Consider the following 26,263-nt stretch of genomic DNA (forward strand, 5'->3'; position numbering starts at 1 on the left):
CGATAACACTGAACAACGTTCGAACAAAAGCTTGTTGAGTTTATCCCGGCGTATATATTGTCCGTCCACGATTCGCGCAACGCCGTGTTCGGAGTGTCAAGTCGAAATTCTAGGTTATAACGACGGAAAATCGTGCATGAAACCAATAGATAGCAATGTTCCATGCTGAGAACAAACGTACCATTTTTACCGCCATCTAATACAAAAGTCGCGTTCTAAAATTAGCTAACGTGTTCGTAGCGTTCCCACGTGTTGTTCTACTGTCGGAATATTAAGAAAATATAGATGCAATACCACTGATAGGATAAATCGTAAGCCGCTTCGTGCGGTCGATGTTTACGAATCGAAAAGATTTACTCGCGAGAATCGCATTAGAGCGTCGCGAAATGCGAACTGCGATTGGTTAAGCTGTTATCGCGACAATGTTGCAGTGCAAACTCCTCGTAACGTATACATAGGAGTTCACTGACAGTGCTTGCCACAAGAGATGATGTTCGATGACTGTAGTTACAAATGAGGGAATAAAAAAATAGCTGTACTTGTCAATTTCAGATAAAAGCTGTCGTTCCTATGACCACTACAGGCGATAACGAATGCTTTTTCATATCATATTTAAGACACTTTTACGAAGGTGCTGAGATTCACTCGGTAAGATTGTGTTTCGTATACGTTGACGCTACAGTGTTACCTGCGACACACGTCGATACGTTACATCGAATAGATTTTTGAGAAACTATATTTTATTTTAATTTTCGCGGTTGTATTCGCAATTATAGGAATTAAAATACTGTATCTAATTCGTTAATAGTGTTTAAGCATTACTTGTACTACCATCTTAAATTATTAATAATTTATTTTATTCTTGATCCTATTTTCCTTTATTTCTTCCCATCTTAAATAAAAAAAACTATATAAGAAAGTGAGACAATAATATCGAATATTTTATTCTTATTATAATTTAACAATGTATGTTCTGTATTTTGTAGATGTCGTAATGCAACAAATTAAATGTGGCTGTTCTATTACTGTAATATAAAATGGCAACATTTTGGTCAGGACGACCTGGTTGGTTAGGGAAAGTAGGAATAGCTTTGTTAACTACATGGCTGTTTGTCTTAATTTTATCTGTAACGCATATCTTTAAGACTAATAGTTTATCAGCTAATAATGACAGCCCTACAAATAAGGAAAATGCTCAAAGGCTAGCTCAAATGGTTAATGATTTTGAGATTCTTAAAAGACAAAATGAAGCATTAAAAAACATAGTTTTGGGGTAAGTATTTCAAAAGAATTATAAGAGTAATTATATTTGAAATTTTAGACAAAGAGTCTTGTGATTCTTTCATTGTACAGGATAACATAATTTCCAGAGAAAGATCAAGATCAATTCAAGGTGACCATCTAGGTTCAATACAAGAGAAACTTGAAAAAGTTTCTCTTTATGATGATCTATTGGAGCCTCAAGATTATTCTAAACATGGTGTACCTTCCTTAGAGTATGAAGAATTAAGGAGAAAAATAAGAAATAATATACAAGAAACCTGGTAAGTTTAATATTTGAAGCATATTTAATTAAAAGGTTTAAGCATCAGTCATATTATGTATAATACTTTAATTTTTGAGATAGGTATTATGTTAGTGCAGAATTAAATAAGTTTAGAAAAGCTATTGATAAATTAAGCTATGAACAAAGAGAAGAAAGAATACAAGGTATGATAAAAAATATTTGGGATCATAAAAGATCTCTTGTAATAGACATGGATAAGTTAACAAAATCAGATGGCTATAACGAATGGCGTAAAAAAGAAGCAAAAGATTTGTCTGACCTTGTACAAAGGAGATTTAGGTATGTATTATTTTTTTAATTATTTTGCTATCAAATTATACAACATAAAAACATGTATATTTTTTAAGGTATTTACAAAATCCTAGTGACTGCAATAAAGCAAAAAAGCTAGTATGCAGTTTGAACAAAGGCTGTGGGTTTGGATGTCAGGTAAATACATTATCTATATGAAAAAATAGACGTTGACAAAAAAAAATGTAACAAAAAATTTTTACTTTAGCTTCACCATATTACATATTGTTTTCTGGTTGCTTATGGCACTGAGCGGACATTAATAATTAAATCTAAGGGTTGGAGATACCATAAAGATGGCTGGGAATCGGTTTTTAAACCTCTGAGTGATACATGTGTATCAATAAATGGTGCATCACATGCCCATTGGCCTGGTGATTCTTCCAAGCAAGTAATTTCTTTGCCAATAGTGGATAACGTTTATCCGAAACCAAAATTCCAACCGCCGAGCGTACCTGCGGATTTAGTTCCAAGATTAGAAAAACTTCATGGACACCCATTAGTATGGTGGGTGGGTCAAGTTTTAAAGTATTTAATGCGACCTCAAGAAAATGTAAAAAAGACACTAGAATATGCAAAAGAAAGGCTTGGTTTCAAAAAGCCTATTGTTGGTGTTCACGTACGAAGAACAGATAAAGTTGGAAGTGAAGCTGCTTATCATGACATAGATGAATATATGAGCAAAGTTGAACAATATTTTGATGAGCTCGAAACGAAGCCAGAAGTGAGAAGAGTTTTTCTAGCTAGCGATGATCCAAAAGTAATCACAACGGCGCGAAATCGTTATTCAAATTATGAAATAATAGGGGATCCAGAAATAGCCGAAACAGCATCAGTAGCGAAAAGATATTCCGATTCTTCCTTACAAGGAATAATCATAGATATCCATCTTCTATCTGAATGTGACTATTTGGTATGCACATTCAGTTCCCAAGTATGCCGGGTGGCATATGAATTGATGCAAACATATTATCCAGATGCATACAACCGATTTACATCACTGGATGATATTTATTACTATGGTGGGCAAAATCCGTATCCACATCAGGCTATTTTAAATCATAAACCTAGTAAGACAGGGGAAATAGAATTGAAGGTGGGGGATTTCATCGAAGTTTTCGGTAACCATTGGGATGGTTACTCTAAGGGATACAACACTAGAACTAGTATGACCGGCTTATTTCCTAGCTTTAAGGTAAAGAATCCCGTGAACGCTGTCGACTTTCCAAAATATCCAGACGTTCCGATACACGAGGATAAAAAAGATTAGACGCATTTTAAACATGTAGTGATCTTGAAAATATTCAGATTGCTTGTCAAATGATATAACTTGCCTTCGTATTCAAATTGTTAAAAGCATGAATACGTATATATTTTATTACTAGGGAGAGATAAATTTCATTTCCACAATGTGAGATTATTGTGAGTTATGAAAACGAAAAAGTAATTTATACTACTTCCAGCGCAAATCTATGTTTTGTATAAGTTTTTTGCACGTTTTACCTGTATGATTCTTTTATAAATTTAGCTATAATCATTTATACACTTCCAAATTGAAATTGTATATGATTTGAAGTTTTTATATATTTGAAGAAAGTTAAAAATTAATCGTTATTTTAATAAAAGATTTAAAAAATATATTTTAAAACTATAAGTTGATTCTGAATTCTGATTCATACATAACATAGACAAATATTTGTGTGCCAATAAAATTGGTTTTTTGAAACATTAGTTACAAATAGCAAGCCAATGTTCATAAGTGAAGGAAATACACAATAAGGTCAATTTTTATAAGTTAACATTAAGGATCTTATTAGTTTATCTCATAACAAAGGCTTGCTTAACAATTTATTGTCTTAGTGTACAATTTGTACAGAAGATACATAATACAAGGTCTATACACATGACATTTTTTTAATGAAATTAGAGCTTATACATTGCGCATAAAAAATAATACATACAATTACATACAGCAAATACAAAATGCATAGACATCGAGCTGGGCTTGAGGCCTATCTTTATACATTTAAGAATGTTTCCTGTATACACATTGTAATATATTTTATACTATACACCAAACGCAAATGAGAATTGTTACTATATTATAAAAACTGAATTTCGTTTTTAATAAATATTTAATTCATGAAAATGTGCAGCATTTTTAACCTTAACAATTGGAAAATACCGTTGTGTTTAAATGGTGCAATTTATATGTTATACGAACTGTGTATAATGAAAAATTTATTTAGTATATTACGTCTAAATGAACATTTATATGCATCATTGTGAAACGAGTGTCAAGTGTCTGGTAGTCTGGTAGTTGAGGTTCAAACTTGAAAACGATCGAAACTAAAATAGTAAATATTTTAATCGTATTACTTGTAATCCTTTTTTGTGTGTTTTATATTTGTTTCTTATTTTTTAAGCAAATCAAATAGAAAGTAAAAAGAATAGTAAAAATCATAATCGTAGCATTCGTTCGATTTAATTTGTTAAAGTACGTGTATGTTCCAAATTTATAGTAATTAACTATTTGTACACTACACAGTAGCTCAATGGAAATTCTAATTACGTGAAAGTTAAGACAAAATGGCACAAATTCTTCGCGTGTATAAATTCGAAATACCTGTGTTAGTTCGTTTTTATGGCAATTATGGTCATCAACAAAGGTTAGAATTATGGAAACGTGATATTTTACAAGACGTTATTAAATAATATAAGAATAAATTGTTTTTTAAAGATATCGATCTAATTATTATGAGATTTTACGCATTTCTCCTAATGCAACTCAGAAAGAAGTAAAAAATGCTTTTATCAAGCTGTCAAAAGAAGTAAGTGTTCAAAAATACCATTCCTTGTAGATATATCTTAAGAAATGTTGAGTAACATTGCTGTTACTCTCAGACTGTGTTCAATGAAATTTGTGTATTAAATGTTCTAAATTTTTCGGTTTTCTTCTAGGCTTTACAATTCTTTAAATCTTAATTCTCCTCAGATGCATCCTGATAGCGGTAGTGGTAAAGGTGATCATGCTGACTTTGTAAAGATTAATGAAGCTTATACAGTATTAAGTAAAAAATCCAAAAGGCATGAGTATGATATGCATTTAAACACTTATAATAGTTACTCAAATTCTTTTCAACATCATAATTACCATGAACCAAGAGCTTATGATTTTCAAAGGTATGTTTCTTTACGTTTACTACTTGAAATTTTTTAGAAAAACTTATTAAATTGACAATAAATTATACATAGGAATGATAAATCGGCTCCTATCAAATATACTACAACAAGGATAGTTCTGATGTGTGTAGCTCTTATAATTTTTGGAACATGTATTCAAATGTTATTTGCTTATAAATCCTTGATCTTGAATAGACAAGCAATGTTAAAAAAAAGTGTACTTTACCAAAGGGAATATAATGAAGCTAAAGAAAATGCTAAACACAGAACATTAGAAGAGCAGATAAAACATATTATTGAATTAAGCAAAAAAGATGGATTTTATTCTACTGATGAATGATGTACTCCCAAATATGATATAATTTAAGAATGTGATGTAATTATGAAAATTATTGAATAAGTATTCTAAATTAATTTTGTAAAACGTACCATAGTGTTTGTAAATTATATTGGGTATTTTATTTATGTTCTAGATCATATGTATATTTATATTGTACATTTTTGTAATATAAAACTGTTTGTTCAAATATATTGTACAAAGCATACACACTTATTAACTATATTCATAATCAAGTATTGTTCTAAGTTTGAATACTTAGATTAGATTGAGATTATTTTATTATACTCTGTCATACAATTTTATATTGTTTTATATTACACAAGGATTAATTTTCTACTAACTTATAAAAGATAAATTACTATACTTAAAACAGTAACTCTCCTTCTACAAAGAGTATTTTCACATTATGTATAAAAAATTATTTTACTTTTGTATACATGAAAGTTCATTATCTTCAATTATAATAACGTATTTATAATTTGAGAATGTACAGTAAATAGCCTAACTTTATTAATTTATATTTTCAATTATAATTTTATTGAACAATACATTCGCAAGATTTACGTTGATTCGTATAAAAGTAATAAATAAATTCAAGTATGAGAAAGAGAGAAAGATGTCGGATAGCTACTCAAATTGAACAGAAAGAAACTATTAAGAAAAGAATCGTACGAACGTTAAGAATTTTCCGAAGCTATCCTCGATCCTAAACAGGTACGTAGGTTTCAGGAATGGGTCACGACACTTTTCACAATTGTTTAACATATGTAACGATCGACACGTGTGGAAGTGCTGGAGAAAACACTGGTTTATCGTCTTCGCCAAGGTAATCGGCGTATTTCAGCTCGTATATCGGTTCAAAGCCCAATCGCGCGCAAAGTTTACCAGAAAAGAAGGAAGAACAGTCTGCGCGCGCAACGTGGAAGCCTTTTTCCCGCCCAATTTCTCTGCAAAGTGAACATCTCGTTAAATCGATTAGAATATCGATAATCGGTCAATCTAGTACAAGTCGTAACTGCTGTCACGAGCAGATGGAGAAGGTTTAGGTAAATCGATAACGTTTTAATTTATCTAAGAAATTAACAATGAAATATCGTTTAATTTTATGAAAATTCGAACTGCAGAAAAGTTCATCAAATTGAGTAACCTTATTCCACTTACAGCGCCTTTTCTACGAGTGCTTTAGCGATTCCCTTGCCTCTCCAATTAGTGTCTACAGAGATTATTCTAATTTCCAGGATATTAAGTCCCCTGTATTTTCCATCGTGATTCACGTTCTTGTCCACGTAATGGAGCAACTTCAGGATTTTCTTAAATTTCGGATTTTCACACGTGGTTATGTATTCTGGCTCCTCGTCCTTGTCGCTCGGCGGGTCCATCTTTCCTGCAAGGAACAGGTGAGTCATAATTTCTTCCTCAGTTAAACGGTAATGAATGCACACTTGAGTGACATACGCTATACGGTTTGCGTTCTAACTGTAAAGAAGCATGGTTCGAAGATTAACGAATCGTAGTCGTGCCTATAAAGTGCACGAATACTAACAAAACATTGTTGCTGGTCGTAAATTTAACCGATATGTATCATTGATTTGCATATTTCACAATGACCAACACGTGTCTACATTCTACGTTAAAGGTCTTTGATTACCATAAAGAATACAGTATTTCACGGATGCTGTGCAGAGATTAGATTAGATATCCAAGCTTTTTTTCTTAAAAAAAAATGTTAACTTATTTTTACATCGTTCCATTGGAAGACTAAAGTACGATGCGAGATAATTTTATTAATAATTAAAATCGACAGGCGAGTCACCATTGGCGGTAATTAGTTGGCAAATTGCTTCACGTAGACGAACCGCCTCGCTAATATATAAGGAAATCAGTCTCGTGTATTTACATCGAAGGTAACTCTTTAACATCTGCTTTGCATTTGAAACGACAATTGAACGGCCGCGCGAAACGAAACCGTTTCTCATTCAACGAATGCGTGGCCAGTAAATCAGCGCGGGAAACTAGTTTCAAGATTCTTAACTCTTTGTTCTGCATATGAAAAAAAAGAGAATAATTGCGTGAGTTCTTCCTCGAGGAGACACTCTGTGAATGGTCGACGAATACAATGCACTGATTAGAAAGAAATTAAAACAGATGCATTTTATCTATTCTTATTATTGTCTTTTTTTTCTGCGGTTTAACTTGATTCTCATAATCTCAATAACGTACGACTAACTGGATCTGTCGATAAAGTAACGTAATTACCGTGATTGCGACAACCGGTAGCAATTAATAAGTCTTGCTCGCTGGCTTGGCTCTCGCATAACAATTTATGTAACGTAGAACAGTACCGTTTCGCAGTAGGTGTGTCTTCCCCACTTTCAGAATTCTGATTTTTCCATCAGATTTTGCGGTAACCGTTCGCAGGCATGTTTCGACAAAGGAACGTTCGCCAGCGCGCAAGGTCTTCATTGCAATTCACCTTATCTTTCGTGTTGATCTACTTAGAGTCAAATTACAGTGTCCTCCAGTCATTACTAGTGGACAAATATTTCATAGACTCTCTAGGAGGTGTGTTCACTCGCTCTAGTACCACGAATTGCTTTTAATATTCAACATTCGAGGAATAGAACTCGTCATAGGAATAATTTGTCATCGGTTCATGCTCGTAAGACGTTTTAGATTTCTGAGTCGTCAGTTTCTGCTGAGAATAAGATATTCTTGGTACGAGATCATGTTATTAACCCAGATAGACGCGAACTGGGTAAACTGAAACGCGGACCGAAAGCTTGTAAATAGTTCAGTGAACAGTAAAAACACTGGCCAACCTCTGAGGCATGTATTGACTAACTTGGGTCAAATTCTTACCATTTAACAGGACGCCAACTATGGCACCACTCGTCGAGACCGCCATCAGGCTGAGATTATTCTCTAACGAAGACATACTGCAATATTCTTCCAATTCAAGGCAAGTACTATCCTCGCCTTCCGGTATCAGTTCGATCGAGTGATTGAGAGGTTCGTCCCTGAAGAAGAATCGCCTGAGGAATTTTAGTATCCTTAGCTTATCATCCTTCGTTATTATCTGGATATGGTAGTCCATATCCATGTTCATGTCCTCCGCTGTATCCGCCAGCTGAAAATATTCAGTTTTTCTCAAAATATTCAGCGCCTATAAAAAACTCTGTTCATTCGAAATGTGCTACAGTGGTTCTAGATTTCTTATGAAGTGGCTTACTTAATTAGTAAGTCCATTATAGCTGCAGTTAATTGATGTCTCGAGGACCTTTGACACGATAGCTAAATGTCAAATGCAGCTTGTGGGCATATATGCAAATGTAACTCAATGCAACAGGGAGAATAACAATTTGTTGTTTTCGAGGCAACGGGAATTGAATTAGCGCTTTCACACGCGACAATTAACAGCTCGCGATGCGTTCTCGTTTGTGCAACGTTTTATCTCGGTCGATTGTTACATGACCAACGCAACTACGGGTTCGACTATCGTTGATCTACTTGCGCACTGATCTACTTGGTTAGTGACACAGTATACGAAAATAGTTGTGAAAGCAAGATTATGATAAACATTTTCTTCACTAGGGTCTTACAATATTTTTGAAACTGTATAGAAATGATTTAGCAGTCTATAGACACAGCAGATCGAAGATCACACTTCATTTGTCATTGATTATAATACAGCATCGATTTTTATAGACTTTGTTACGTCACGTTAAAGAAACCCATCTAAAACCGATAAAATGTTGCTACAACTCCTCTTGTGGTTATTAACTTCAAGCAATAATATTTTACCTTGTCTTAGAAATATAAAAGAAAATTTTCAGTCGTAAATTACAAATACAATAATCGTAAATCACCTCATACGTAATAAAAATTAATATAAAAAAAATCGTTTACTTATTTTTAGAAATTCAGTTTTTGTAAAGCGATTCCAAGCTTACCGTATATTTCGATATTTTCTGCACATCTTTCGCAAAGCTGGTTTGACCCTTGCTTCCCTCGATACGAGGAGAATTTCTCATACTAGAAGCCAACATAGCTTCCATGGCGATTAATTCGAGGAATACCTAAATTCGCGATCGACCCCGTGAAAATTCGGTTAAAGATACCGAACGAATGGTCCAACTTGTCACTGAATCTAGCAAACACCGGTGTTACTTTGCCAATAAACACGATGCTCGTTGTTGACGTCGAGGTGGTAATCTAACACTGCGCCTTGTGATAGGACGTCGTCTGTCTTATATACGCTCAGTACGGGCAAAAGGCATTCTTACAGGTTCAGGGACAGGCGAATACAGTTTAGGACGCTCGCGATTGGAAACATCGCGATTCTGTCTAACACGTCCTGTCTCATTTATTTTTGCATTTACCTGAACCCCCTCTAAGAGTAACATTTTTCCCCTCCAGAAACCGAGCAATTTTTTAGGCGAATCGATTACTATCTTTTAGAACCGGAAAGATACTTTACATAACGGTGAGCTCGTGTGTTCTAAACGTCTTTCGCATATTCCTCAGTATCCACGTTCCGTTTAAATAATTAATCGCACGAGTTTTCCCCGGATGGCTGATCATTGAGAGGGTCCCACGCAGATATAACTCATTCTCAAGAGAACAGATTGTCCAGGGGAGAAAAAATCTAATCTTCTGAAGAGATTTGTTCCTCGTCTTGTACACGGTTTATCATTTAATATCGCTCCATGTAAATGAAATGACACAGAGGGGGAGTAATATGCGTGGAGAACACGTTCGGGTTCGCTTGCCACACGCGATCACCGCTTAATAGAAATCTAAAAACTGGGAGAAAAATACTCGAGAGAAATTACTACCCGCGTCGATTATGTTGCGTTATTTGCAAGATTGAATGGTATTAATTAACACGCGTATCCTCGAAACCGTTATTCCGACGAAGGTAATAAAATCGCGTGCTGTACTGTGAAAACGTTCTCTCAATTTTTATCACGTCACATATAGAATACGACTATTTCGTTCGATTAGATTAGTAGTAGCAGAAAGCGTAAAAATCCTTTATTCATTTCTCAAACTTCACACTCCTTAAGTCAAGTGGGATTGAAAAATAAGTTATCGACGTATTGACCGATGCTTCCATCGACACGGAAAAACGATTAAGCTCGCGACAAGTGGTCGTTTCGAAAAATCACCAGGTAGAAACTTTTTGCGCGTTCTTTCGACTTCCTGTTATCTTCACCGTGTCTTGGATCGATTTGTACAACCATAAGACAGTGTTTTAATTTAAACCGAGGCAATGGGCGTGTGTAGACTACTGTAGAGTGGCATTGCAAGCGCAGGTACTAAGCGACGTGTACTTCAACAGTGGCTTTGGAAATTGAAAGTCAGTTTGCCTATTAAGGCAAATGTCCCAGTAGTCGACCATGTCTCGGTGCATGAATACTAATAATAATTTTATTGAATTTTGATCTTCTTAGGTTGACCCGCAATTGAGACATATGGATGTATTAAACGTCCGGGTAGAAAAACATTTGCTTTATGTTTCTACGTGTATTTTGCTTCTTTCTACTTTTTCCACCTTTGGAATCACCATTTTTACAGACAGCAGACTTGCATCGCTAAAAACTCCATTGATCATTCCCTGTCGAATCGTTTTTCTAAAAAACTGTCGAAGCAAGATGATAAAGGAATTCAGAGAAACAGGATATTCATCTGCAGGTTGTTCACCCATCAATTACGTAATTTCATGGATTCGTACGAAATGGAAAACAAGCTCCAAGCTAGTCACGGAACTGTCGATCTACACCCGTGAAGGTCGACGAAGAGAACCGTGGTCATACCTTAGGTGGCATTCAATGACGTTGAGTCGTAGCTCCTAGGTATTGGCTATCGATGTTATATCCTCTTTCGGGGTGGACTCTAAACTAAAAAGAAGAATACGACACTGTGATCGTGAGGGCCCTTGTTATAAATTGGAGCCGCGGTGCAGCTCTTGACCCATTTTTTTGTATATTTTTCTATTCTAACATTTTACATGGACATCCTGGCAGTCTATCGTCTCCAGCCACGAATCGTTGAAACATTACTTAGTCCTTACGCCGCGAACACAATCACCATGCTGCTCGCAGCCTTTGATCGCGAAGCCTGATATGCGAAGCGATCGCCAATGCACGAGAGAATGAAATATAACGATCGTTCGTTCGTTCCCGGAATCCTTTCGAACCGGATTCGGTAGTGGGTGTCGAGACGTCAGCCACTTCCGCGACAGAGCGACGCTGACCTTTCCACAGGCCCTTGTCTCGCGTCTCCTCTCCTGATTTTTAATACTCTCGCTCTCTGCATTGTCCATTCCGCGGCTAATTCGCTACAAATCGTGCCAGAGCCTCGAGATAATGAGATAGCAAGGCGCACAGCTTCCAGCGTCCGTGATTAATAACTCAGGATGTTGGTGGAAAGATACACGAATGGATTAGAGATAGAGGAGTCTTATTTCAAGATAATTCCATGATTGATTTCTTCACGATTTATTTTTGAATTATTATTGGCATCGAACAAGCATCACGTGTCTGGTAGAAATAATTACATATTCGTCTTTGATGGTTCTTCAGTCGAGATCTCGCGTGAAGCTGAATCGCTTGGAAAGATAGATATACGTATCGAGTTTACTGTTATTTAGGGCACGGAGTAATAGAAGATGGATAAGTTACAAAAAATTCGTGTCCCATTTTTTCACTACTTGCAAAATATTAGAAATTAATTAGAACATCTCGAGTACTCTATTCTAATCGCTTAGATAGAACTTGGGTGATCAGATTTCTTTACAAAAAGTTTTACTGCCCTTCCATGGACATATTCAACATCCTCCAACGATCCCTCTGTCGTGTCGTTCTCTAGCACCGATACACTTTACCTCGTGACACAACCACCCACCCGTTAAGAAATCATGATATGCGTTACACGTACATCTAAATGATTTTCAATCAAGCATCAGAGGCGGTGCCAGATCCGTAACCGGTAAACCAATCGGAATAAAGTACACCTTCTCTCCTGCAATAAATCCATCGCAATTGATCGTGAGTTCGCCTCGAGGTAAACCCAAGAATAAAACGGCTGATTTAAAAAGCGACGGTCTAATAGCGACTCCGTGATCCCTCTCTTCTCTTTCTGTCCAATCGTTCTCCCATCCTTCCTCGTGCTCACTACCCTTCCCCCTAGCAAAAAAGGCAGAGCGAGTTCGAAAAGTGGAACTTCGTAACGCTCGTTCTTTCTCGATTTTCTTTAAACGATGGAGACACGAAACGAAATTATATCTTGAATTTTGTGTTCTGCGCAGCAGGGCGATGTGGTACCCTTGGAACGCGGCATGAATGAACACTTCGGCCAAGAAAATTTGTATTCAAACTCCGTACGCGATTGCTAGACATTCGATCGCGCAGTATCGTTACAATCGAGGCTAATCTCGTTTAGCGTTCGTTCAAAGCTGGTTTGTCGCGCTCGTTTCAGAACCGTCCCAGGTGAAAGATCTTCGGGCAGCGAGGTCAGCACCCAAAAGCAATCCATTGTCGAATGTCGTGCAGTATGCAAAAATGCGCGGAACTGCATGAAACAGCGCACGATAGGCGTACTCAGGCGACAAGTGCTGATACTGAAGCTTCACAGGCACGCGACACGTTGCAAAGAATTCGGTGATTAGCTGTCCCTTCTTTGGCTGTCGATACGTGACACTCGCTAAAGTTGGGTGTCGCGAGTGCAGATATCGAAAAGGCCGCGGCCGATGCAAATGCACCGAGGAACTAGGATATTTTGCAGTTCGGGCACGTGCGCTGCACCAAAAGCAGAGTGCATAATCGAATTACATGCCGACATCGCTGGGAGGAAATAATTTTTGCGGAGAAGTTGAGCATACGGCAATCATCTACCATTGACAGACACCGATGTACAGTCATCACCGATAACTCTGTTATCGAGTGTATTTTTCATTGTTATCGACGACTACTCAGTGTGCAACGAAGCTGGAATAGTTTAAAGTCCTTAATGACAATCTAGAGGCACCAGTCGAGAGCATATGAGACTTCTGATTAAGTTTTTCTCAGGCTTTGTGTGAATATTTAGAAGATTCTCTCTGTTTTGAATCGCTCAGTGCTATTAAGGCATACAAAGTATGTCAATTTCGAGTTAACGAAACGTTTGAAGACGCTTTGCGCGATGAGAATGCACTCTAATGAAATTTTCTTAGACGGGGGAAAATACTCTGGCTATTTCTGTAAGCGAGATGCACCGCGGATTCGTCCGAGAATAGAAGGCGAAGGATCGAGGAGCACACTGGCAATGTCGCCGATATATTTACTTCGGTAACAGTGGGCGATCGCTGAGGCAACATGGATCTTCGTGGTGCACGCGTGATCTTCGTGAAAAATATATCCTCCGGTCAGTGAAACTGATTCGTCTCGTTTTTCCTGACAACCTTTCGCTGTGCAATAAATCCGGTGATCGGATTATTCTAACACGCGAGAAAATCGATTTATCGTTACGTGCAAGAAAGTCAGATGAACCAATCGAGTTGACATTCTCGACTATGTCCGTTCTTTACACTTTTAACTCGCCAAGAATAACATACAAGGAAGCAGAAAAATAAGTAACATATATCTACTAAAAATATTTCTATTAAACAACATGTTTTAATGCAAACACTTTACATTTTCGATAGGAAGTTTGTGGTCGATTTTAGGCGTGGCCGAAAGATATCTTCGAAAACGTTTCGCCGTTCGATTAAGAGTAACAGGTTTCTCACGTACCCGAAGATCTGTCAAGCTCCTCTGGCGGCTTTTCGTCGTCCCGAAAGAATGAACAAGCGCGTCTCCTTCAGTCTATCGCCAACTACGCACTGGCAACGTGAGAACAAAGTTCGAGCAATAGGGAGGGTCATTACCATCCGGTACCGTAATATCCCTTCAACAACAACCCGTGGAAAGGGTAGCCCCAGGTCTATTTTTCTATTGAATTTGATTAGGTGGCCAGATCCGAATCTATCGGTAAATGGGCCTTTAACTGGATAGGCTGGGCGATCATAGAAACGCTCCCTAGCACTCGCCGTCCGATTAATCGCAATGGAATTAACCAATTTAACAACGATTTGCCCACCGGATCGATGCATTGAAGACCTATTTCAGCTTTCATAAGATGAACGTATTAAAATTCAAGAACCGTGAGCTGGAATCGCTAATGAACTTGGAGGGGTTGTAGTACACTTCGAATAGTAATTAAACCATTTTACATTGCTGTAAATTAATTCATTTTTCATCACAAGAATCATTGGAGAATTGAAGTATCTACTTTTAAATTAATAATTTCTAACAAACACTTCTATAGTTCAATTAACATTTACTTCCAATTAAAGTGAAATAAAAGGTGGCTCTTAATAAGCTAATTATACAACTCTGTATAAAATAAAATGTAGAGTCTTTAGTGTCATTTCAATTCCACTAATATTCAAACTCGCGGCCATTTGCAAATACGATCAAAGATTTAATTGTACATTATATTAAGTCAACCATTAAGCAGCGGTAGTCATTCGTTGCCTGTGATTACGACGACCGGTTGTAATTACTGTATCTACGGTCGCAATTAGCGATCCAAATACCGCTATAAATCCGAGTAAACTGTATTACTGAAATTAATTAAACATAGTTGACACGTACATAGCATTATATTAGAATACATTAAACTATTAAAAAGCTTGATAGAGCAGTTAGAACTTTTTAATAATACCTTCCGCGACGTAGGTTCGCGTTGCAGTGCGTGAAAGGAAAGAACGTAGGGCATTGGTCGGCTACTCGGTAAGATTTATGGCCGAACAACTATTCACAATCTACACCTTCGTATACAATACAAGCAAATTACAATGACGAAATGATCAATTGCCCCGCATTGTACAGGATTGTGGTCAGGTTCCATGCAGTTACTATAATAATACAGACATTACGCGTTTTGTAACGTGTTGATAATGAAAACAAGACATTTTTCGATGATTACCTACCACTATGTCAAATCGCCTGTCGACGTTTAGATTGCTATCAGCTTTTCCCTGCTCCTTGCATAACGACCTGGTTATCACTCCCGAGCCCATAGAATTGATTCCATTCTCTGGAAGTGTACTCGACACAAATTCACCTTTCCTATTTTGGTCCATCCCGATTGCATACCCCCCATCGAGGCAACGCTCGTTTATTTGATACTTAGCGCACACACAAATCTGATAACCTACTCGACAGTATTATTTTTTTCCCGCGAACAGTACCTCATGAATCTTTTATGCCAGCTGCTTTTTTCAATTGCAAACATTGTCCGATTACATGTTCTTTTAGAACGATCGCTTCATCGATTAGCGAGATAAACTTCCAGCCGGTACTGGAGATGCAAAGGCTAAAGATTACATGTTTAAATGATATTCCTCTGCTTTTTTTTTCGTTGCCTCAGAGTTTTTTGCGAGATTGCCACCTTAATGGCACGCGTTACATGGTTGGATTGCGATGTACTATTATCCTGCTACATCTAGATCACCAGAGCGTCAGAAAAGAAATCGTATTGGAGGAGTTTATTAAACGTCGGCTAGCACTGACAATGCAATTTATATACAATATTATCAAGGTTAACCACAATCCCCCATTATATAGCGATTTTTTTGCATTCTCTGCATGACCCACAAACACGCAAATCACGCTCTGGCCCAATATGCATACTTCTCGACGAAACGCGAAACATTAAAGAACAAAACATAAGGTGCTTATATAAGACCCACTGTGTAAGACAGTCACATAACTGAGGTCAGGTATTTTCAGGTGTCCTTTACCAGAGGACTTTATTACCCGTGAAAATTCTTATTTCGGGCTTCCTTCGATCCGCCGAAAGAGCAGGTCATCCCGAAAATGTCAAAAACAGACCTTCGAATGCTGAATTTAATTTACGTAGGCTATAATCGTTGGCTATGTCATCGTCAAACGTGTGCAATATTTTTTTGTTGTATGATAGCCGAGGCGTGGCTCCGGAATTAATAGCAAGTACTGTTAATCCTTTCCCAATGAATAATATGCTTATTATATCAGGAACTATACCATGATTAAATTTTGTTTCATATACTTTTCTACATATTGTAAGATAGAAGTTATATAAGAGAGCAGTGTTACGTTTGATAGAATAATTTAAATTTAGTGGGTGAGTACATACGAGAGAGTGGAAGCTGGTCAAGGGTCAGGGATGCCCAGTAGGAGCTGGTCAGGGGGTAGGTGGTCCAGGGTTAGACCAGAGTCAGCCCCAGGTAACGATCGACGGATCGAATCAGAACGATCCGACCCAGTCGAAGCCTGGGAAGCGACTACCGAATTTGGAGCGAGCAGGGATATTTATAAGCCCGTGATCAAAACAAATTTAGTGGGGGGAAGTTGTTTACTGCAAAGATAGTCTTGCGATATATCGATATTCCCGATAAAGTAATGATGCTGAGAACAATTAATGCTACATATATTATTAACAATAATTTTACGCATCGTCTCGTATGAATGGCTAACTATAATATAAATAGTTTATACTATAATTCGTAAAAGACGAATTTTCTTTTCAATGCGAAACTATTTCTCCAGAAGTTAATATATCTACTGTAAATTATGAACAATCTTGTTCGATTATTTAACAATTGCTGGTAATGCAGCGTAATATATTATCAACAGTTATCTATTTACCGGCATTACCTTCCGAGCAAAGTTATTGTCAGTAGCGTACACAGACGGCGACTCTTCTCCTCAAACAAACTTTCCCAAATAAATAACTTTACACATTAGTTTCTAATATAATTAACACAAATATGACTTCCCTTATCCTTAAAAATTCTTCAGATATTATATCAAAGTGAAATAAACCGCTATCACTATCAAATAATCTACTCACAGAAAATTTCTTCCAGTTAAAGAATACGAAGAATAAAATTCCCACCTAGTGGCAGAAGAACCTTAATCCCCTATAACAGTCTTCATAAATGACAAAATAGACGAAATATTCATTAAAAGTAGAAACAGACGCAGTATAGGGTGGTTCACATTTTGACATACGCCCCTGACGATGCTTGTGCCATCGGCGCGCACAGCCAGCGGTCGTCATGGCGACGAGCAATCATCTTCCCCCACCAAATTTAAATCGAGCCCCCTCTGCGTCAGTCGTTCGCGAAGCCTCGCATGCGACGGGTTATTTGTGCGTCTTTGGACAGTTTTTTACGCATTTCTGTTCCAACCTCCCTGTGAAAAAGCTCAAAACGAGGAAAACGGAGCGCCTCGGGGGCGCTGCCGCAAGCGTACGGTGCCGAATTTCATCGCGGTGATCGACTCGCTCCCGGCTCTCCTCTACACGGTCAATAATGAGGGACATGGCGGGCAAGATCTCCGAGTTGAAGTTCGAGGCACCCCTCGCACGATTCGAGGAAGAGGACACAGCCAGTTTGAAGAACATGAATCTGCTGACAGGTGCGAGAAAACTCGTCATCCCTCGTCTTTTCCATCCCAGTATCTCCTATCATCGCTGACTCACGTAACCTCGCCTGGATCGAAGGTCTATCGCAGTGCTGTCGAATCGAAATATTTTGATAACGCGTGGAGCATCGAGACTCGACGAAATCGCGAATTATCGGTCCCTGGCTGTGTCGGGCGTGATCGATCACGAGTCACCTCGCTACTCCCTTTTGGAGTCACGAAATCGCAGCGGGATTATCCCAGCGTGTATCGTGTGTCATTTTTCCTAAAATCGACGTCTCGGCCGAGCCGTATCTATAAGCGGAAATTTCGAAACCGAAACGAAACGAGGGCCGGCCGGTAAGAACAGGTTTCGTGGCTGCGTGAACGCGTGAAATGCGCTGTGCACGCGTGGTCACGCTCGTTTTACGGACGCGCGAATTAAATGACGAGAGAGAGGGTGGCGCAGCGCATTTAGCTACCATGAAGAAGCGACCTTCGGAGCGCGACAAAAGCCTACGTCACACTGTGCAGGCGGTGTCTAGTATCCTTCAGTCGTACGCAGTTTTATTCACTATTTCAGTCATACTTCCTAATAGCAAACCTTCGAAACTAACAAGTGTCCTATTTCTTAGGTCAACACGAATTTCATTTTCGAGGGCGAGTGACGTAATTGTATTTCGAAAGACCCTGGTTGGTGGGCTCGAGCTTTCAGAGCTGTCCAGAGAAAACTCGGGAGGACTTGATGTTGGAGATGAGAAAAATCGTGGAGAAATATAAAAATATCGCGGATATTCAATCCCGAAAAAACATTCGATCCGCTATGCGTCACTGGACCCCACGCGAAAGTACCGATCCACTGTTTATGTAATTGATAACAGCCAGCGGCAGATGTAATTAATACCGGTCGACTTGCGAGTTGTGCGTCCTTTCCCTCGTTATACCGCTTCTACCTGCGATGTCTCCCCTGTACACAACTCTGTCCACAAACGGTGTCACCCATCTTTTGTGTTATCGTCTTTCCGCCTCGTCGTCGCGACCCCTTATCGAGCTGTTCGCGTTCTCTTTCCGCGAATCCATCGAGGATGACTCGTGGTCAAATATGAGCCACTCAGAGGCCAAACTGATACGATAAATAATTTATTTTAAAATTGAGGTTGAAGTGAACCAAGTGGTGTGGTATACTGGATTGATTAGGAAATAATTAGTTTTGTTTCTGAGATATTCAGTTCTCGACTAAACACTGAAAAATTGCATGCAGAAAATTGCAGCAGAGTATCTCCTCGCGTCGCATCGCGCAAAAGCAAGCTGAAGATTATTTTTATATTTAGAACAACTGCTGGACGCCAATCTGGACGCGAATTACGGGGAGAATTGCAACGCGAACGAGCCGGCGACGATCCATGAAAATGGCACCGACATACTCCAGGAGGGGACGTTCAGCCCCTTCAGCGGCAGTCTCGAGGACCTTGTTAATACCTTTGATGAGAAGATAACATCCTGCTTTCGCGATTACGGGACTGATGTCGAGTCCCTGGCGCCTGTGCAAGTGCGGACGCAGGAGGAGATCATGAACGAGTGCCAGTGAGTCTTTTCAAGTCGACATTTTCGCCGACTGCGACGGTAACACCTGCTAAATGCGTCAAAGGTGAAATCTCGAGGGGCTAAGATAATCTCCTTTGATAATTGATCATTACTAACGTGAAATTAATCAGAGCGAAAGAATTCTAGTTGCATGTCTTATCACTCACATCTTTGATAAGACTAAAGTGGGTTTAAACATAAATTAAACTTAGAAATCACTCGATCTGTGAGCCTACATCGAGACAAAACTGTTTCCTTCGATCACATGTTATCTCAGAGTACAGTTATACCGGTTCATAGACGTCTACCTTCGACGATTAAAAAATAAAGCACCGTAAGTGTTCTGAGTAAATGAATACCCTGAAGATTGCCGTGTTATCACGCTCAAATTGTCGCGATTACCTTGAAATATCTATTAGCTACAAGCATCATTGCGATGCCTTGCCATGTAATGATGGTCCGTGCTCCCGAACGGAAGTAATCGTTTATGGGATCGCCGTTATATTATTCGCACGCGTTGAAATTATAATTAAGTAGTAGTTGCTACCTGTGCTTCAATGGCATAATTCAGCTGGACTTGTTTCACCGATCGAACAGGTCACTTTTACGATCCATGGAAATTTATATCCTATAAAGCCACGCAAGAAATTGAGATTACGTTTCTCACCGAGTCCAGCTGGTTGTTTACAGATAATATACATCCTGTTTAAGTAATCCCCGTGTTAACGCTTTCTTCGGGTCTCGTTAAGACGCGCAAATAGTGTTTCGCTCGATGCTCATGCTAAACCGATATTGCTGAACGATCCTCGTATGGTTTCATCAGAGTTGCCTCGATCTCGAGATTGATACACGTGCCAGCAAGTGTATATTAATATAACACTGAGGATACTTAGAGCTTTTAACTAATAAATTATGAGAACTCATTTCAATTACGACTTCATTAATTAAGTATTATACTTAACATATTTTTTAAGGTGTTAACTTATTTTATAGAGCAGTTTCATTTGTTTTATAGGGTAATATACAAAAAGATGGATCGATGTACTTGTACCCTTTTCAGTTATTGCGCTGTGCGGGATGAGTTACTTGATTTATACGTCTCTTTGTTCCTAGCGAATCGATGAGGGTCAAAGGCATTCATGCCCCAAGTTCGTATTGCAGAGCTTGCAGTTTGCTGGTTAGCTTTTCAACGAGATGCATATATTCGCAGTAAACCCCGATCCTTGGGATCACGGTATCGATTTTCCAACTGAAAAGTGTGCCACCGTGAGTACTCTCTACGTGACGTTCGCAGCGCGTTCTGCAGCTTTCTCTTCTTGAGGTGGACAGTGCTCTTAACGAGAAAGAAACTCGTCTCCTAATTAGACGATCACATATGTATTGTGGTCAGTCGACTTCCCTTAAATCAATCATTCTATTTCCTCAATTGCACAATTATATTCGAAGCTTGTTCCAAAAAGCGTACACTTTCATAAACACTCGAGTAAAAAATTCCCATTCCTGTAAATATTTTCATATAATATCTACTGCATCCCTGGCGCAGGTGTTCGACGAATAGTGTGCCTTCTAGCAAGCGGTGCAGGTGGAGCTCACTGAAGCGCAAAATTGTATCTTCTTCGGTGTAGAATAACGCGTCAGCCCTCTTAAACTCCAGTGTCCACTGTTGCGCGCGAATTTCTTTGAAGTCTCACCTCCATCGAAACCTGTCTAGACGCTAGCTTTTGTCAAGCCTGTTGGAAAAGCCCCACAAAAACTGAAAACATAAATAAAAGCACTATTCAACCTAAGTTAACAGGAGAAAAAAATTTGGCTCTCGATTGATAAGTCTGCGGTGGAATACCTGCATCCTCGGGCTACCTGTTCACTACCTGTGCTCACATTTTTCCCTTTGAACCCCTGAAAGCTTCAGACCCCTTATACTCAACTTTTATGTATTACGTACTGAACAGGTTCACAGGTATCTGTGTCAAAGTTCCGAGAATTAATTCAATTTACAACCACCATCCATTCCGTCCCTCGTTTACTTATTGACCGCCCAGGTGACTTTTATCGATTTCCAATGTGTTCGTCTTATTTCTACTGAACAGGTGAAAAGTCGAGAGGTCACTGTACGATGTCCGCAGATGCGACACGTGCTGTTGCACGTGTCTCATTCGGCATCATCGGTGCTTTCGTATGCACGCATTAGTTCTCGGGAGAATAAACGCATTCGTGCGTGCATATCCGGCGCCCGTGCGCATTGCATTGTTCGTAATCCAATTTGTCGGGAGTACAAAAAAAAATACTCTGGCTGGGCCGCTCGGCGAATAGAATCTCGGGTCAACCAAGGTCGCATTCACTCGCTGTTCCTGTCCCCAGCTCCGTCGAATTCTCTTTTGAACGTAACAGTGGCTCACGGCCCTCGCCACGCTTCTTTTCACTCGAGCCGAAAGACTTTCTCGCCCCCACGCTACCTAACTTCCTTCTTCTCTTTCTCCCTGTTCTCTTTTCAGTCGTGGCCTGTGCCAAGCATTAAATTTGAAAATAATATTCTGAAAGTTGGGATACTTGAAAATGTTAAAAAGTTGGAAACCACTTATGTGGAGATATCACACCTGATTGTAATAAATTCTACTATTTATGGTACTAGAAATGGTTTGTATGACTACTTAGTAAATTTGCACGTATTTAACATTAGAATATTTCCTGTCTATTATGAAGCGAGATATTACAAAGGCAATGAGAGTAAAATAAAAGTCTAATAAATGTGGCGATCGGCTTACAGTAAGAAATCTCACACGATCGAATTGCGAGGACATGAAAATTTGATCTCTGTGTTTTGTTCCGTCGTTCGTATCGAGCCACCCTCAGGATGGACAAACGTCAATAAAGTGGCGCACGCGCTCCCTGGTCGACACGATCTTTCTCGACTATATTTCTGTCCTGATTCGCCTGCTTCAATTTATTTATCTCTGCCCGAACAGACAAGGACGATGCACAACACTGAAACGAATGAACTAGGTTTGGCAGAAATATGCAGAAAGTGGTACTCGATGCACATCCTCCGCTCTTCTTTCTTATCGCAGGAAACCCTCTCGATTCTTTTGTTGCTGAAGTACTATGGCTCTTTAAACAGGAAATTCTAGGATAATCTCCCTGTAATAGTTTCGTCGGTATGATGCATTTACGAAGAAGCTGTTTTGCTCGTAATTACGTCGAGTTACGCAACAGATACTATACAAGCCTCGTCGCGGATCATTGAACCGGGGAATGAATTAATAAGCGAGAGATACGCCTTCTCAGGAATTGAATTTCGCTGCGCTTGTCTCGTTCTAATTAACGGAAGGATGCATACACGTCAGAAAATTGTAGACTGATCGTGAAAACAGTTGCGAATAGAACCTACTACTTTTCGATCACTTTGAGCATCGTAAATGAAATAGTTAGTAGCAAAAAATGCTCCTTCCTTTTAAAAAACGTTCACCTCGATTTACATTTTTTTTTGTGAGTGTAATACTATGTATGCTCCATGCGTATTCTATAAGTTTTTGTTTAGCCGTCTGGCTGTCATGTTTAGTTTGTTCCAACGTGCGTGCAGCAGGATGAAGTCACTGCTTTAATGCACTTAACATTAATGAGAAACTCAAGTGGGTCGAATTGACCTCCATTTGTTAATCCAACACCATCGACCGACCAGCCGTTAGGTTCTGCGCTCCTTTTATTTTCTAGACCGGCTATACACATGCTATAGTCTGAATGAAAGAAACAAGATATCGCTTTAATCGATAACAATCGGTGGAGGAAAAAAGTTGAACGACTCGCGAAGAAGATTGAATCGTGCTGATTTGTTCCAGCTGAAATTTGCCTCGTTGAGAACAATCGCTAGCATGAAATTCAATTGTGCCGCGATATCTAAAAATACCGCCAGTATCTCGTTCGATTATTTATGGGCGTTATGCAATTGGAATTGTTTACACAGTCGAGGTGTGAGAAAGGGTCCATTCATAGATCATTCACGGACACTGATTCGTACGGAAATTCATTTCCTTAGAATAGCTGCATTGTTATCGGAGTTGCCCTCTGTTTGCTAGAGATCAAGTCACCTTATGTGTGTGCGTACGTAGCCCAGGAAACGCCTACGACACGAGTGATTCACACGTTATCCTAGAAAACGACGACTCAACAGAGCGTCTGCTTTTACCATGAGATCTTGTCTTGTCTTTCGAAAACGTTTAACGCAATAATAAGCATGGGAATCTTTTTGCTCGCTTTCGCCACCTTAAGATCTAGAACATGAAACAAAGGAAAATGTAGAAAGATGATTTTTTAACTACTCAAGGCAATTGAAAAAGACAGTTTCTAAGAAACTGTTCCGCGCCTCCAGAAGCAAAAATAGAATCTGTTAATTCAATTCATAGCTTGGAAACGTCAGGGAACAATTTAGCAAGAGGATATGAGTCAGCTGGTGCGCGTCGTCCGCATAATTAGTAACACACCCAACGGAGTTTGTCCCTTCGTGGAAAAAATTTAAGCGAGAGTCCTTACTTGCTAATATAAAAAAAGGTATCCCCATTGATTTATGATAACTTACTTAATAATCATTATTTTCGTAGAATGTGGTGGACGATCACGGGCACCTTTGGCAACATATTACCAATCGATTGGAGCAAATCGTACGCAAGGAAAATGCACATGCCCGCTCTTAATTTGAACGAAGCGCCAATTCAAAACGAGAGGTAAGACTTACCCTTTTTCACTATTTCTTTGCTGCTTTCGGTACAATAGAGGAAACAGAAATATCTGAAGCGCTAGGCATGATTATTAAATCGTTCGCAAATTAGAACGCTTTCGTTTTCTTTGCTGTAGACCTGAACTAGAGGATTTAAGTAGCGAAGATGAAGCTGTTGCAACTGATTTGGACATGCATGCTTTGATCTTGTCCAGCAGCACCGATACTCATAGTCCAGAGGAACCGCTTAAGACTGCCGAAGAAGTGCTCCGTGAAATAGACGACATAATGCAGGTGAGTATTCAAACTTTTTATGCAGATATAAAATAAAACTAGGCAAGTACTGTTTGAAATAATCTTTTTTTTTGTAGGAGAGTCCGTCAATGGAGAGATCACCGGATTCAGATGGTTCTTTATTGGATAGTGACGAGGCGTTGGAAAGAAGCAGGGAAGTTCTTGGCTCGCCGCTACACGAGAAAAGTATATTTCTATAGACCGTTCTGAGAAAATAAACTGTATCAGTATATGGACCCCGTTAATCTGAATCGTAATGTTTGTTCTAGAGTTGAAACAACTTACCTCCAGTCAGCTGACTGAGCTTCTCGGGGAGATGGAAGCTTTGGTAGGGGCGTTGAGTGAGACTCTCATTGCAGAGTTAGCATTACGGGATGAGCTGGAGTATGAGAAGGAGCTGAAAAATCAATTTATCTCGTTATTATTAGCAGTACAAAACCGACGAAGACAGCATCATGTTACAAAAAAAAGAAATCAAATGCAAAATGGTACTAGTCCTTTGCCACAACATAGGTCCTTACAAGAATCTAAGGTACGACAGTAACTTAAAGTTGATACGTTGTTCGTAACTTAGAAATCCATCTAAACTTATTTTATTTTTAGTATCTAACAACAGTGATCCCATACCATACAAATAATGGTCCGCCAGACAACCAAGCCTTACAAGTTCTCATTAAAAGCAAGTACTATCAAGTAAACGTGAGACTTTAATTTACTTAACATTTATTTTATTTTATTTTGTTACAGTATTAAAAGCGATTAGTGAAGACAGTCCCACTGTACCCACGTTATTGACAGATTATATACTCAAAGGTACTATAAATCTTTACTCAATTGTTTATGTATCATTATTAGAATTAAATGTATAAATAATTGTTTATTTTCAGTATTGTGTCCTACTTAGTGAGTATACCGCAAATTTCACACGGAAATCGATACGAATCAGGAAAAAAAAAGAATATTAAATATCGAAGAATACAATTTGCTCTCTTCTTCTTGCCAGTACGCTTTCACCCATTGTTGTACCGCATACTCTTGCGTTAAGGCAGGTGATTTCGCTTCTAAGTTGTGTCTTAAAAAATTACAACACTCTATCGACTGTAGATTTAGATAGAGTCAGTGACACTCGCATCTAGTCTTACTTTATTATATTATAATGTGTATATTATTGTTTTACATAAGATATATTTCTGATAATCTGCGTATGCGCTCTATGGAATACCTCTTATCGAACGCGAACTATACAATTTTCATTTTTGTATACGTATTCATGGATTTCGTACCGATTCAGTTTTTGTAATTTTTTGTACATAAAGATTTTATCGAAATACGTGAGCAAATTTTACTACATCACCGAGATTGCGTATATTTATCTAGAGAAATACACTTAATAACTCGTAGATCATTCTCTCATGGAGAAAATCATATAAGCTTATGGATCTAACATATATTGTTGTAATATCCATGTATTTGAAATCAATTAATTAGTAACCCGACGCGCAAAGATAAAGACATCTCGTTATTCGGATCACTCTTTCACGAATGTGTATTTCACTCGAATAAACTGTTAATTGACTACATGCAAACTGGCATTGACGAGTCGTTGTGTACAGCAATACAGTTGTTCTGATTCCTTGTGCATATATTAGAAGTATTGTGTTTGTTGAAATAAAGAAATAAATCTGATAATCTTACTATTCCAAGGTATCTTCCTCTTTCATGCTTACGTACACATATACACACACATTTTAATTGTCATAATCATATCTTCTCTTCCATGAGCAATTAACAAATCACAAAGTATCATAAATTTACAATCACAGAAA

The 26,263-nt window shown here is 38.4% G+C and overlaps 5 protein-coding genes across 14 annotated transcripts; 4 read left to right on the plus strand and 1 right to left on the minus strand.

The window, feature by feature from the left end:
- The first annotated feature begins 87 nt into the window (after positions 1–87).
- On the plus strand, positions 88–4,016 carry Fuct6 (alpha-(1,6)-fucosyltransferase 8). Its single transcript, XM_076391293.1, has 6 exons — positions 88–648; positions 987–1,273; positions 1,371–1,544; positions 1,628–1,846; positions 1,915–1,996; positions 2,067–4,016. Exons 2-6 carry the CDS (start codon positions 1,038–1,040, stop codon positions 3,126–3,128), a joined length of 1,773 nt encoding a protein of 590 aa, XP_076247408.1. The 5' UTR covers positions 88–648; positions 987–1,037; the 3' UTR covers positions 3,129–4,016.
- Positions 4,017–4,171: 155 nt separating this feature from the next.
- LOC143187218 (uncharacterized) lies at positions 4,172–5,586 on the plus strand. Of its 2 annotated transcripts, XM_076391310.1 has the most exons (5): positions 4,172–4,215; positions 4,407–4,527; positions 4,599–4,689; positions 4,854–5,041; positions 5,114–5,586. In XM_076391310.1, the coding sequence occupies exons 2-5, from the start codon at positions 4,448–4,450 to the stop codon at positions 5,379–5,381; spliced, it is 627 nt and encodes a 208-aa protein (XP_076247425.1). In that variant the 5' UTR covers positions 4,172–4,215; positions 4,407–4,447; the 3' UTR covers positions 5,382–5,586. The 2 variants fall into 2 exon arrangements, with proteins under 2 accessions (XP_076247425.1, XP_076247426.1); XM_076391311.1 differs by lacking the exon at positions 4,172–4,215 and having other exon boundaries at positions 4,232–4,527; positions 4,820–5,041.
- Positions 5,587–5,699: 113 nt separating this feature from the next.
- Positions 5,700–16,720, minus strand: LOC143187217 (arylalkylamine N-acetyltransferase 1). 5 transcript variants are annotated; one of them, XM_076391307.1, is made up of 5 exons: positions 16,581–16,595; positions 15,394–15,500; positions 8,241–8,508; positions 6,543–6,765; positions 5,702–6,328 (listed from the first exon to the last, which is right to left on the minus strand). In XM_076391307.1, the coding sequence occupies exons 2-5, from the start codon at positions 15,481–15,483 to the stop codon at positions 6,130–6,132; spliced, it is 780 nt and encodes a 259-aa protein (XP_076247422.1). In that variant the 5' UTR covers positions 15,484–15,500; positions 16,581–16,595; the 3' UTR covers positions 5,702–6,129. The 5 variants fall into 5 exon arrangements, with proteins under 5 accessions (XP_076247420.1, XP_076247422.1, XP_076247421.1 ...); XM_076391305.1 differs by lacking the exon at positions 16,581–16,595 and having other exon boundaries at positions 5,700–6,328; positions 15,394–15,813; XM_076391306.1 differs by lacking the exons at positions 15,394–15,500; positions 16,581–16,595 and adding an exon at positions 9,332–10,257 and having other exon boundaries at positions 5,703–6,328.
- On the plus strand, positions 6,639–26,144 carry Unc-76 (fasciculation and elongation protein Unc-76). Of its 5 annotated transcripts, none has more exons than XM_076391297.1 (9): positions 17,623–17,866; positions 19,183–19,435; positions 24,028–24,150; positions 24,281–24,437; positions 24,515–24,623; positions 24,707–24,969; positions 25,041–25,116; positions 25,185–25,250; positions 25,325–26,144. In XM_076391297.1, exons 1-9 carry the CDS (start codon positions 17,761–17,763, stop codon positions 25,339–25,341), a joined length of 1,170 nt encoding a protein of 389 aa, XP_076247412.1. In that variant the 5' UTR covers positions 17,623–17,760; the 3' UTR covers positions 25,342–26,144. The 5 variants fall into 5 exon arrangements, with proteins under 5 accessions (XP_076247414.1, XP_076247411.1, XP_076247412.1 ...); XM_076391298.1 differs by having other exon boundaries at positions 24,362–24,437; XM_076391299.1 differs by lacking the exons at positions 17,623–17,866; positions 19,183–19,435 and adding an exon at positions 6,639–6,778.
- Positions 18,141–18,635, plus strand: LOC143187221 (uncharacterized). Its single transcript, XM_076391313.1, has 2 exons — positions 18,141–18,408; positions 18,487–18,635. The coding sequence occupies exons 1-2, from the start codon at positions 18,248–18,250 to the stop codon at positions 18,629–18,631; spliced, it is 306 nt and encodes a 101-aa protein (XP_076247428.1). The 5' UTR covers positions 18,141–18,247; the 3' UTR covers positions 18,632–18,635.
- Positions 26,145–26,263: the final 119 nt, after the last annotated feature.

Source organism: Calliopsis andreniformis, unplaced genomic scaffold (assembly GCF_051401765.1).
Source record: "Calliopsis andreniformis isolate RMS-2024a unplaced genomic scaffold, iyCalAndr_principal scaffold0022, whole genome shotgun sequence".
NCBI lineage: Eukaryota > Metazoa > Arthropoda > Insecta > Hymenoptera > Andrenidae > Calliopsis > Calliopsis andreniformis.